The sequence below is a fragment of the Hyperoodon ampullatus genome (assembly GCF_949752795.1).
Source record: "Hyperoodon ampullatus genome assembly, chromosome: 10".
Lineage (NCBI taxonomy): Eukaryota > Metazoa > Chordata > Mammalia > Artiodactyla > Ziphiidae > Hyperoodon > Hyperoodon ampullatus.
In genome coordinates, this window is record NC_136923.1 from 85,316,972 (window position 1) to 85,331,119 (window position 14,148).

The window sequence follows — 14,148 nt, forward strand, 5'->3', positions numbered from 1 at the left end:
CAGAGCGGCTAGGCCTGTGAGCCATGGCCGCTGAGCCTGCGCGTCCAGAGCCTGTGTGCTCTGCAACGGGAGAGGTCACAACAGTGAGAGGCCTGCGTACCGCAAAAAAAAAAAAGAGTCATGTACCAAAATGTTCATTGCAGCTCTGTTTACAATAGCCAGGACATGGAAGCAACCTAACTGTCCATCATCAGATGAATGGATAAAGAAGATGTGGCACATATATACAATGGAATATTACTCAGCCATAAAAAGAAACCAAATTGAGTTATTTGTAGTGAGGTGGATGGACCTAGAGTCTGTCATACAGAGTGAAGTAAGTCAGAAAGAGAAAGACAAATACCGTATGCTGACACATATATATGGAATTTAAGAAAAAAAAAATGTCATGAAGAACCTAGGAGTAAGATGGGAATAAAGACACAGACCTACTAGAGAATGGACTTGAGGATATGGGGAGGGGGAAGGGTAAGCTGGGACAAAGTGAGAGAGTGGCATGGACATATATACACTACCAAACGTAAGGTAGGTAGCTAGTGGGAAGCAGCCCCATAGCACAGGGAGATCAGCTCGGTGCTTTGTGACCACCTAGAGGGGTGGCATAAGGAGGGTGGGAGGGAGGGAGACGCAAGAGGGAAGAGATATGGGGATATATGTGTATGTATAACCGATTCACTTTGTTATACAGCAGAAACTAACACACCATTGTAAAGCAATTATACTCCAATAAAGATGTTAAAGAAAAAAAAAAAAAAGAAGCCAAGCTTGATCCCATTACTATTCCAGTATGAAGGGGACTAGTGGAGCATTACTGTGTAAACACTAGTCTCTCTGCTCATATATTCACATGCAAAGCACGATGCCAATAGTACAATCTCTCATCACACTGTAGGATGAGTGGCAGAGCAGCAGGATGTCTATAAAGATCTTGTGAAAAGCAGGAGAGGAGTGGGGGAGCCAGCCACCTGAGAAGTTTCCGAAAGCCCCTCGTATGCTGACCGTGCTCCGTCCCTGTGAGAACTCTGACTAATCACTCATGTAGTACATTATTCCAAGAGAGCTACAAGCAATGCCAAATGAGTCAGTTTAAGACAAATCACTTTCCTCTTTGGCATTAAAATAAACACATTCTGTTCCAGATGGAGTAGCAGAGTCCAGCACTCCTGATAAGAACGACCTCAGGTATCAATACGCTGTTTGAATTCTGTCATGTTCATCAATATAGCGTGACTTTCTGAAAGGTCCCCTGCATGACAGTGTTAATTCAGTTGGAATGAACTCCAGACCTAAGGAGCGAAGCCTGGCTTCCGATGTAGACCCCGATGTGAAATTTCTGTGGAATGTGAAGTGCGCAGCGTTAAGTGAAGAACCTTTGCAGATCTCCGCTTTCTGAACTATAAAATTATTTCTAAGGTCTCTTTCTGCTCTACAAATGGACTACTGCATGATTTTTGACCCTATAAAAAGGAATTTCATCCTGCCCTGGGCATCCAATTCGACAGATATTTTGCAGTTAATTCCCTACCACCATCTCTAGCCCGACACTGTATACTCTACAAAGTGATTTCATCCATGATTTCCTTTTTTTTTTTCATCCATGACTTCCTTTGATCCACATAACAACGCAGTGAGTAGAGGTAGATTTTAGCAAACCCATTTTATAGATGAGAAAACGGAGACTCAGAGGAGATAAGTGACTTCCTCAAGGTCACGCAGCTGGTTACTGGAATAAGTGAGAAAGGGACTCAGATGTTTCGTCTTCTACTCTTGTTTCCTACTCCAGCCACCCTTTTCCAATGCTCTGCCCATTGCCCAAAGGTGTGTCCCTTTCGGCTCTCTTCGTTACCTACAATTTTCATCCCCTAATGCTGGTACCTAATGCCACCATGGTGGATTTTCTGGTGACAGGGGTGGTAAAAAGGGGAGAAAGGATCACAGGATAAACTTGTAATGCAGCCCCTGACCACTCTGTGTCTAGCCCCCAGCTCAGGTCCTCAAACAGCATCTCCTTCCAAGTCCCATGGCCCTCTGAACACCAAACCATATTCTTCAACATCCATCCTTCCCATGGCTCCAAATTACTACCTATATTCCAATGGTTCTCAACTAAATGTTTACCTGTAGCCACCTACCCCAAACATCCAATGCATATATAATACAGCCTATTAGGAATTTCCACCTGGATATTCTACCATGGCAAGGTCAACTACAACATGTTTGGCCTCCCATTAAACCCACCTAAACAGTAACTGCAACAGCAAAATCAACCATTCTTGCAAAGTTTTTATTGTGAGGTATGGTACCAAACTAGGGCAGAAATTTGCAACTCCCCTTACACTCCACCTACCTCAACTCCTTCCACCACAACTATCTCTAAAACATGTTAAATTTACTCCTAGACATTTTCTCAAAAGTGGAAATATGCCAAAAATATTACTCATTAGTACAGAATAGAAATCCCTGAAATATCTGGTAAATGCTCAATTTTCTAGCCTCATTTTTTGGTCATATCTCTATATTCCTCTTATAACTATCCATATCCAGTTATAGGGCAGTTCCCCACATGATCCAGGCTCTGTCTCCATGCTTTCTACAACTGATCTCTTAGCCTAGAATCCTGTTCCCCTCTGTAGCCAGAATAAATCATCTGTATGCCCCCCTACTCAGCTCAGCTCAAGCATCACCTCCGGGAGATGTTCTTGCTCTTGCTCCTTCCACGCCCTTCACATTCCAAACTGCATTTGATGATCTCATAGCATCCAGTGGGGACCTCAGTAATCAAATGTGTTATAAAACGGTCAAGAATGCAGTAATCTGGGGATCAAAGAACGCCTTTGAGAATCAATGCACACTCATCCAGAAAAATTGGTATGAGATTTTACATATAACTTTGGAATTTCATGGAGAGCTAGAGGCACCAGACTCCAGATACACAACTTGTACTTGACAGCAACTGTGAAGCCCTACCCTCTCTCCCCAGGGCCTAGCACACTTCTTGGAACAATCTCTAAGAAACATATAAAAAGTATTATAAGCTCAGGAACTTACTGAATGTGGGTTCTGAACAGTCCATCATTTTTCTATTGATCAATGATTACTCACTGAAGGTAGCATTATGAAAATTTGCATAGATGTATGGGTCCATTTCTGGGATCTCTGTCACATTGGTCTGTCTATCTCTGCATACTATCCTAATTGTAATAAGTCCTAATATGTGGTAGGGCAAGACTACCAACCTTCTTGTTCTTCCTCATAAGTGTCTGGGCTTATGAAGAAGCCATATATTTCACTCTAAGTACTGGTTTAGCGGCATCTCACAGGTTCTGATTTCTAACTACTTTATTGTTTAATTATAAATATCCTCTAATTCAAATTATGCCCTCCCCTTTGACCCTTGGGTTACAAGTAATTTTTAAATGTATAAACATGTGGGGTTTTTCCCTTTTTTAAATGTTGTTATTAATTTCTAATTTATTTTAAATGAAACCAGAGAATACAACCTTTGAAAGTTGTTGAGATGTTCTTATAGACCTCATGTCAAATATTTCACGTATCCTTGCAAAGAAGTGATAGTCTATTATTGGTGCACTGATCACATAGGTCCACTAGGTCACAATTGAGAATTCTATTGTTCAAATATTATAAAGAATTTTTTCAAATATTCTTTATCATTACTTTATTTACTTGATCTATCAGTTACTGGCAGTCATTTTGAAAGATCTCTACCATAATAGTAAATGTTATCAATTTTTCTTTGTAATTTTGTCCACTTACTCATATATATAAAGCCATATAATTAAATACATACACAGTTGAAATCATCTCTGGCAAATTGGATCATTTGTCATTATTCACTGATCTATTTTATCTCTAGTAATGCCTTTTTTTTTTTTTTGGCCACGCTGGTCAGCATGCGGGATCTTAGTTCCCTGATCAGGGATTGAACCCACGCCTCCTGCAGTGGAAGCATGGAGTCTTAACCACTGGACCACCAGGGAAGTCCTAGTGATGCCTTTTCTACTGCATCACTAGATTTTGAGTGAGAGCATTCCTTCTGGTGTGGAATTGAACCTTGTATTACAGGATGTTTAGGATCATTATCACCTGCCCATGCCAACCCAAAATAATCCCAAACATTTCCTAATGCTCCTCTTGGTATGCAGTATGAGCCCTGGTGCACTGCCTCTGTTTTGGTGGTTACACTAGAAATTTTAGCCTGCATACTTTACTTCATGTCTAAAGCAGCACTGTCCAATAGAACTTTCTGAGATGATGGGAATACCTGTGCTGTGCAATATGGGAGCCACTAGCCACAGGTGGCTATTGAGCCCTTTAAATGTGGCTAGTGCAACTGAGAAACTGAATTTTAAATTTCATTAAATTTTAATTAATTTACATTTAAATGACCATATGTGGCTAATGGACAAGACAATGGACAACCCAAATCTAATGCTGATCCCTTAAGTCTTTTCAAGAATAAAACTAGGATGTTAGACTTCTTTTACTCACTCCTAACTGACTTAGATGCTCACTTCTAGTATTTTACTTGCATTTATTCTTAATTTGACAGCAAAAATTAGACATCCATGTTGTTGTCTCATACAGTTGATGTTTCACATTTGGCATTTTCCCTGCTCACTATTCTTTCCTGCAGCTCAGACCCTCTTTCTTTGATGTTTCCTTTGTCCTAAAGCATATCCTTTAGATGTTTATTTAGTGTGGTCTACTGGCAGTAAACTATCTTGGATTTTGTTTGGATGAAATGTTTTCATTTCATCCTCATTCTTAATAGTAGGTTTACTGAGTATATAATTCTTGATTTGTTCTCTCAGAAGCATGAAGATATTATTTCATTGTCTTTTTAGCTTCCTATCAAGAAATGAGCTGTCCTGTCTGTCTTCATTTCGATCTTTTTAAAGTAATATGGCTCTTCCTTCCCTCTGGCTCCTTTTAAGATCTTCTCTATGTCTTCAGTGTTTTCCACTTTTCATTACAATGATTCAAGACATGGATTTGTTTCTATCTTTCCTGCCTGGGTTTTGCTGGACTTCCTGAATCTGAAGATTCTAGCCTTTCATCAATCCCTGAAATTCTCAGCCACCATCCCCTCAATTGTTACCTTCTCCTATTTATCTTCTCTTTCCTTCCGGAAATCTAATTTGGCTTATGTTCAATTTTCTCACTCTATCCATGTTTCTTAACTTTTTTTTTAACATATTCTCCATTTTGTGAGTCTATGTGTACTACCTTGAGACAACTTGAATGAGCAGGCCCTGTATTTGAAATGTGATAATCAGATTTCATTTTGCATGTATCTTCCAGATGATAGTTAGGAGAATCTATATTTCTTAACTGTAAAAATAGCTAATGGTACTTAAACCCTGTACAATATTTGTAAAATAAATTGAGTTAATATCCTTAACATAGCAGCTATGCTCACATATTCTTGCAGTAAGCAAATGACTAGCTGTAATTCATTACAAGCAAATAGAACTTCCCCAATGAAGTGCTCTGAAATTTCTCTTTCTTTTGCTTTGGAAAATATTACATAAAATGTAGGAAAATAAGAAAACTCAGAGAACTCTCCCAGCAAACTGAGTCAGTACTTGCCAAAATGCCACCTACACCCCTCAGGCCTCATTTCCTTGGTAAACCTGATATTTACCAGTGAAGTATTCCACAGTTGAAGCCCTGAGGGAAATGAAGCATTTTCAAGGCCAAAACAAGCATTCTAAAATTTAAGTCCAGAAGGGGAAAATGAAAGTTCCCTTATGTTAAAACATTCAAATCCCACTTATTCATCTACGATTACCCCAGGAATAAATGTTAGGATGAAAAACAGGGAAAACAGGAGGTGAGTTGTCATTTAAAAACACCTAAAACAGGCCAGTCCAGAGAAAATATCACTTCGTTTCAAAGAAGGACTTTCTCCACACTTACTGCTTTCTTCTCCTCCAGGAAGTTTGCTAAGAAGGCTGGCTCTTCCGGCCATTCCTTTGGCTTTTCTGAACTAGTATTTTTTTGAACGATGACTCAAAGAGCTATTTGAACTTATTCTTATCCAGAATTCAAAATGTGTACTGCTGGCCATGATACAGGATGAGTAAATATTAAGGATAAAATCTCCTTAATTATCTCGAGACCAAGACAATCCTGCACAAGGAGGCTCAGTCCCAACAAATGAGGTGACTTGCTTGGAGCAAACAGCTAGTAGCAAACCCAGGTCACAAATCCAGGCTTGCTAGTCCCATTTTTTTTTAATTCACTACAATAAAAATATATTTTTACCAAAAAAATACATTCACTTTAGCTTTTGCTAGTATAACATGTTAACCTTAGAGAATTTCAGAAATAGAGAAAGGACTCTTTTTTAACCAAACAAAATATAATATTACTAGTGAAATAAATAAGGACACAGTTGTTTAATTTAAGAAACTGAATACTGATTGTAGTAAAAATACAATTTTTTCCTACATAATTTTAAGAAAATCAAGGTGCTGGAAAGCTATATAAATAGATAAATGCGGATTTTTTTTTTAAAACCATAAAATGATGTCCATTTGTCAGGTCAGCTGGAAGGAAAAAGAAAGGAAGTAACTGTCTATAGTCTGTTATAAGTATCAAAAACTGTGAACTCAGTGAAAGGGAAATTAATAAGTAACACTTAAGAAGTTGTGGTTGAGGATTTGCTTTGATTCATGCCAGAAGTCCCTGAAGGGAAGAGAATGGAAGAGAACTTGCAACTCAAAAGGATTGAGAGTAAAGAAAACAAGGGAGTGTGGAATAGAAAAAATCAGGGCATTTGGGAGCCTAGGACCTCAGAGATAGAATGAGAGAAAAGCAGGCGATGACACTTGCAAATAAGGAAGCTGTAATGAACGGAGAACACTGGTGACACTGACAAGGGGCCAGAAAGGTCAGCCTCAAAAAATTTGGGGAATGTCTATTTACAGAAAAATATTTTTGGTCCTAAATATATTGTTATTATTTCAGGCTTTTAAAACTTCAAATGCCTTTTACTTTAGACCTCTGCCTTCTACTCCCTCCCAAGAATGACTGGCAAGAGTCAATTCCAACCATCTGGTGTGCTGGGGAGGAAACGGACCAAAATTTCAAGGGATAACTTGTGGTTTAGACCAGTTGAAACAAGTGCCCATAGGAAGCTGTTTGACAGGAAAGTTCCAGTTGCAATGTTTCGTGCTGATTTAAATGACAGCCCATTCTTAGTATATAAGGAATTCTTACAAAAACTTTAAAGGAAAAAGTTAGGCAATAGATACAAATATGTAATTTACAAAAGAAGAAATACAAATGGATAATAAAATTACTTGATGCATCACTGGCTATTAAAGAAATCCAAAAGACAAAATGAGATTTTTTTTAACCTGTTACACTGACAAATATTAAAACGTTAAAATGCTTAGTATTGGTGAGGGTGTGACAAAACAAGCAATTGGGTACACTACTGGAAAACAGTTTGTGAATACATACGAACGTATAAAATGTGTGTACCATTTGACCTTGGAATGGATCAACTACAGGCAATGACTCTAATAGGATTAACCAGAAATTAGAAAATAAATTATGCTGGCTGTGAGATAAGAGAAAATATATATTGGTCTCTGCCCCCAGTTCCTGGCATAGAGCTCCTGAAACCCTTGTAATTTCCTAAGTGGTAAGAACACTAGGAGAATCTTTTGTTCTAATATTTGGTCCTTGATCCTGGTTCCTGACACAGGGCTCCTGAAACCCTTGTAATTTCCTGGGTGATGGGGGTGTGTCTTTTGCTTTATTGGGTGGGCTCTTGGATGGCTCCTGGATGAGGGCTGGTCACTGGAAAGACCAAGCCATGATTAGAAGCTTGGAATTTTCAGCTCCACACCCCACTCCTAAGGAGGGCTAAAAATGGAGTTAATGACTGGCCATGCCTACATGACAAAGCCTCCATCAAAACCCCAAAAGTATGGGTTCAGAGGGTTGGTGAACACGTGGAGGTGTGGGAGAGTGCTGTGCTCCAAGAGAGCATGGAAGCCCTGAAACCTTTCCCACATACCTTGACCTGTACATTTCTTTCATCTGGCTGTTCATCTATATCTTTTATCATATCCTTTAATAAACTGGTAAACATAAGTGTTTCCCTGAGTTCTGGGAGCCACTCTGGCAAGTTAATTGAACTGGAGGAGGGGTTATAAGAACCTCGGATTTATTGCCAATTGGTCGGGAGCTCAGGTGCAAACTGGACTCCCAGCTGGTATCTGAAGTGGGGCGGGGGCAGTCTTGTGGGACTGAGCCCTTAAACTGTGGGATCTAATGCTATCTCCAGGTAGACAGTGTCTGAATTGAGTTAAATAGTAGGACACCCAGCTCGGGGGAGTGGGGGGAACCCCTCACATCTGGTGACCAGAAGTGTCAAAAGTGAGGAGTTCTGTGTGAAAGTAAAGGAAAGACACAGAGGAGGACTGAGCTTCTCCAATACACTGGTATGTCTATACAATGAAATACCATGTAGCCACTAACATGATGATGAGTACGCACTGATCTAGAATTGTATTCATGATATTGTACCAAATATAAAAAAGCACGCATAGTATGATCACATACGTAAAATTGTGTGTGTAGACAGAGAATGTTTGGAAATTCACTAAAATATTAAGAATGATGCTGTCTCCGGGATTTCAAGTGATTTTTACTGTTCAAATGTTTCACAAAGAGTAGTTTCATTTTTACACTCAGAAGTAAATAAGCAACAAAGATGACTTTAAATGTGTAAGAAAGTATCCTTTTTACATATTTGATCCTTCATGGAGGATAAAACAAGTGCTGTTAGGTAACAACTGATCTAGCAGAACTCTGTATCAACCAACCAGCCCTTTTCCTACCCCTTTGGCTTTGCTCAGAATGTATTCAAAATAACCACAGTTAAGTAAAATAAAAATGACACACAAGAGTCTCTCTGTATTGTACTACAGGAAGAAAGGGGCTTAAACGCCTAAATAATCCACAACGTTCTCTCTCACGTTAATTGAATTTACAAACAGAATAATTAGCATGTTGCAAAGTTATGATTGAGTTGCTCATCAAATCCCTCTGAGCTACAGCAATTGTGTTCTCAGAAGAAAACAAACCAAATAAATACAGAAATTTAGACAAGGTCTTTTTAAGGCATCCTTGAACAGACAGATTGAAAATGATGAAAACTTTCGGAAAGTGAAATGTCTTCTGCTGGAGCTGTTTTTTGAAGTTACCTTAGGAAAAAGCTGGTCTTAGGTTACTCTCGTCACTTAAATTTCAAAGACTTTTTTTTTTCAACCTATGAGCCTATAGCCAAGTCTCTGCTACTTTGGGTGCCTTGTAACTTCATTCTAAATCCCTTTTTAATCTTTCAACCAGCTCTTTACCTAGTGGCAAACTCTCCATATACGCAGCAGCTTGGCACTGTAAGCATACAGCTCCTGTCACCTCTCCCATTCTCTAAATCGAATGTAATAACAGGAGATATTTTTTCGCGAAGCAGACTTCTCTTTCTAAGCAAAAATCAATCTTTCTCTTATCAGTGGCAACCTGTCATACGTTAAATACGGTTAGAGATTCACCATCAAAAACAAAATTGAATTTGATAGGTTTTACTTGATCTTATTATGCAAAAAGTTATTCCAAAAAATACAAATGAAGCTGGGAAAGGCACGGTATTCAATTTTTATTACACATGCACACGTGTGCGCACACACGCGCCTATAACATATAGGATAGCATGGTATGAAATATTATCATACACAGTTAAGTCATAACGATTTCATTTTCCAAAATAACAGAAACCACAAACCTTGAGCTGTTCATCTACAACTCTCGTAACTTCTCCGGCCATTGATTCCAGGGTCTCCTGAATTGGACTGGATAACAAGCCACTGGCTCCCACCCAAGATGCACCACCAACGTGGTATAAATTTGGTAACAACTGTAAGAAAAATAAAAGTAACCTCTCCATAATAAATATTTAAATAAGCACCAAAGTCACTGCAGAGTTCATAAAAAAGGGTCGAGAAATACTAGAGATAAACAAAGACCGTCTTGATGAAAGGCCCTTTTATACCAATTAAAAAACTGAGGTCCAGCTTTAAATCCAGAGGAACAGTACCTTACCTGTTTGTGCCTTAATGTCTTCACCTTGGGTGTGAGAGTATTTGACTAATCCACGAGGTTCCTCCTACTTATAAAATTAAATGATTGTGTGATTCTAATAGCAGAACCTGGACCAGTTCCCAGGTGTTCTGACTCCCAGTTAGTCCCTTCTCTATGAAATCACACTTTGGGGACCACAGTCTAAGTTGAGAGAAGCTTCCTTTTAGAGGTGACAGAGGAGAGTTTCGTGCTATCAGTTTGGCAGTAGAATCATGTGCAATGAGTTGCTACTTGTTGAAACTACAACTACCTCCCAGTTACCTAGAACCTGATTATACCCTTTGTAAATCACACCAACCCTCTGCTTTTAATTCTATACAGCCGGCTGGCTGTATCCGAGGCTGCAGAACTCGTGGATAAGGAGGCTCACCTGTGCTACACCATTTTATATATAAGGGATTTGAGCATCCACAAGATTTTGGTATCTGCAGGGGGTCCTGGAACCAATCCCCCCTGCAGATTCTGAGGAACAACTGCATTTTGATTATTGGTAATTAGCACGGGTACAGAAAGGAGGCAAAGACTAACTCAGTTCACCTTGCCACTTGTTAGTAACCTGGAAATTGGGTAGAAAAGTAAATTTAGTTAGAACTAGTTTCTAAAACTAGTTTAAAAAGTCTTTTTATTCCACAGGACTCATGTAGCTGGAAGTGAAACTCACCGTTTTCGAGTTCTTAGCATCACGCATGAGCCTTTCTGCTGATTTTAGATCTTCCTGGACAGCATCTCCCCCACAGTTTCGTAAAGAGTTGAGATGATCTTGTACTTTCACACAGATTCTGTCAATCATCTGCTCCACACATAACAATGAGAGCAAGCATCCAAGTCAGCACAGCCAACGTTCAGACAAAAGGAAACACTGAATGAGGATGAATACTTCTCCTAACTGGAATCTTCAAGAAGACAACTTATAGCCAATTATTAATTTATCTATTTCTATAAGAAACCTTTAGCAACGTTAATTCCAAACAAACATGTAAGGGATTCTGGTCCCCTCTCCTGCCTCAGGAAATGCAGCAGGTAGAACAAAAGTGAATACTTCTTGATGATTCAGAATCTCATAGCTACCCAGTGACATTTTGCTTGATAGTAACTCTCCTTCATTAATTTTTATTGAGTACCCTCTATGTGTCAGACATAGTGCTGGGTACTGAGGAAACAGAAAAAGGAGATGTACAATTCTGAGGTAGTTGATGACAAAATGATGCCCACAGCCAGTTGGTCTCAATATTATGGAAATCAGAACATCCCTGGAAATTAATAGTTTTTAATTAGTTCAATTATATCAGGTAATTTTCTACCAAAAAAAGCACAAGCTGAGGTTTTATTATATTAACATAGGCAATAATAAAGTGAATAACATCTAGTTTCTATTCTATTAAGGTCCTTCTCCCATGTTAATTACATCTGAATCACTTTCAGATGTTTCATGGATTTAAACATAAAACCCACAGGGTAGTGGCAGATCACTACTGTGGACAAAAACTAGTACAGAAGGGTAAGATTATGCTCTATTCTATTTGTATGTATAAAGAGAAACGTGAACAAAGATAAGACGTCTGAAGAAAAAGACAACTACAGTGTGGTTTTAAAAGTTTCTCCAATTTTTTTTAATAGATCTTTATTGGAGTATAATTGCTTCAAAATACTGTGTTAGTTTCTGTTGTACAACAAAGTGAATCAGCCATATGCTTACACATGTCCCCATATCCCCTCCCTCTTGAGCCTCCCTCTCACCCTCCCTATCCCACCTCTCTAGGTCATCGCAAAGCTAATCGCCCTGTGCTATGCGGCTGCTTCCCACTAGCCATCCATTTTACATTTGGTAGTGTATATATGTCAGTGCTACTCTCTCACTTCATCCCAGCTTCCCACCCCTCCACTCCAGGTCCTCAAGTCTATTCTCCATGTCTACATCTTTATTCCTGCCCTGCCACTAGGTTCATCAGTAGCATTTTTTTTTCTTTTTTAGATTCCATATATATGTGTTGATCAGAGCTGTAGGTTGTCTATTCTTAAAAAAAAAATTATTTATTCCCCAGAGACCCTACATATCAAGCCCTATCCTACCCGATAGTTCATTCGGCAAAGGTGACGAGCCAGCAACAATCTTTTTTATTTAAATTCACACTTCTCTATTTATTTTGAATTATTTGGTACAACAGCTATAGGAAGCCAAAATCAGCCCTCCTTCCCCCATAAATTCCACCATAATAGAGACTTTACTACACTGCTCAGCAAACTGAAGGTCTGATTATAGAGCCCGCGTCTACTTGCTGCAGCATCACCAATTCTCCTGCCTTTCTCTTTTAAAAAATCAGGTTCGTAACGTCTACTCCATCTTCTTTTCTAGTGTATGATGAAGACAACCCAGTAAAATAACATCATTCAAAGCACTTAGTCTCTTGACAAAGGGTCAGTGATGCTAATGTTAATGTATGACCTCTAAAAATGGTTCATTATTCACCTGACCCAGAAAACCCCACAAAATCATGCAAGTGGAGAGGTTCAAATCTTTGTGTTCACTTTAAGAACACTCGTGAAACTGCCCAGGCCATTAAGGGTACACATATCCGAAAAGCCACCAAGTATCTGAAGGATGTCACTTTAAAGAAGCAATGTATGCCATTCTGCTGTTACAATGGTGGAGCTGGTAGGTGTGCCCTGGCCAAACAATGGGGCTGGACACAGGGTTGGTGGCCCAAAAAAGAGTGCTGAACTTTTACTGCACATGCTCAAAAATGCAGAGAGTAACGCTGAACTTAAGGGCTTAGATGTAAATTCTCTGGTCATTGAGCACATCCAGGTGAACAAAGCCCCCAGGATGGTGTGCAGGACTTACAGAGCTCATGGTCAGATCAACCCATACATGAGCTCTCCCTGCCACATTGAGATGATCTTCACTGAAAAAGAACAGATTGTTCCTAAACCAGAAGAGGAGGTTGCACAGAAGAAAAAGATATCCCAGAAGAAACTGAAGAAACAAAAACTTATGGTCCAGTAATAAATGACACAAAAAATAAATGCAAATAAAAGTAAAAAAAAAAAAAAAAAAAGAACAGCTCCTAATGACTGTAAAATGTACTGAGGCTACATAAGTGAATTATGTGCAACTCCCGTAGGAAAAAGAAGTTACATGAATAATGCTTCTCATATAATAATCGTCTCCCTGACCAAAATCTAAGCTTGTAGGCAGGGACCACATCTTAATTTTCTGCATTTACACAGCGTCCTGAAGAGAACTATGCTTTTTTTTTTATCTTAATTGATATAAATTCCAGCTCTTCCAACTATTGTATTGATCTGTGCTTCCTGAAACAAAAATGGTCATCAATAACTCATATCTCACCAAGAATGAATACCTAATTTCAAGAAACAAAATGAACCCCGTACTAAGAAAGGAACTGATATACATCTGAGGCCACAAAAGTCTAATTTGAGAGGCATGTGGATGTGGTACCATAAAATTGATCATCTTTAATAATCATGAGAGACCAGAGACCCTTGAAGCGTGTGCCATTAAGCATACACCAAGGAGAGAAGGTCTAAATGAACTCAGCAAAATGGTCTTTAAGTAGAACTTTTAAAATCACTCCAAAAGAAACATAAAAATTTCGTTCTTCGATTCAAATAAGACATTAAATCTCACAAGTCTCAAAGATTCTTCTGTACACACACTTGCTAAGGTTCAGCATAGCCCAATAGATCACATTCAGATGCTTTGCAATTAAAGACCTCAAGGCCCAGAAAAGTGAAACTATTTAAGATGACACAGAGTGATTACACAGAGTACCAACTGGAAATTTTGAAAACAGGAAACCAAGGATTTTGACTCTCAGTTCATATTCAAGTTCCTAAGATACACAAATAAAAACAAAGGAAACTGCAGTCTGAAAGACTGTCATCTCTTTGGTTATCTCATGAAAGATCTCAGCGTAGCTGATTGCATTTGGGCTCTTGATTTTCAAC

General features: G+C 38.9%; 1 protein-coding gene and 1 pseudogene across 6 annotated transcripts in view; one reads left to right on the top strand and one right to left on the bottom strand.

Annotated features, from left to right (window-relative positions):
• Positions 1-14,148, bottom strand: part of CARMIL1 (capping protein regulator and myosin 1 linker 1) — a gene marked incomplete at both ends in the record, with an annotated part of 315,364 nt that overhangs the window by 66,964 nt on the left and 234,252 nt on the right. For all 5 annotated transcript variants that reach the window (XM_079713631.1, XM_079713629.1, XM_079713628.1 and 2 more), the window contains 2 exons: positions 9,824-9,955; positions 10,841-10,969. In XM_079713631.1, coding sequence (XP_079569757.1) covers positions 9,824-9,955; positions 10,841-10,969 — 261 coding nt within the window. The remainder of the gene's footprint in view (positions 1-9,823; positions 9,956-10,840; positions 10,970-14,148) is intronic.
• Positions 12,631-13,183, top strand: LOC307059834 (large ribosomal subunit protein uL22-like; annotated as a pseudogene). The gene has a single exon. The product of its transcript is annotated as a large ribosomal subunit protein uL22-like (transcript).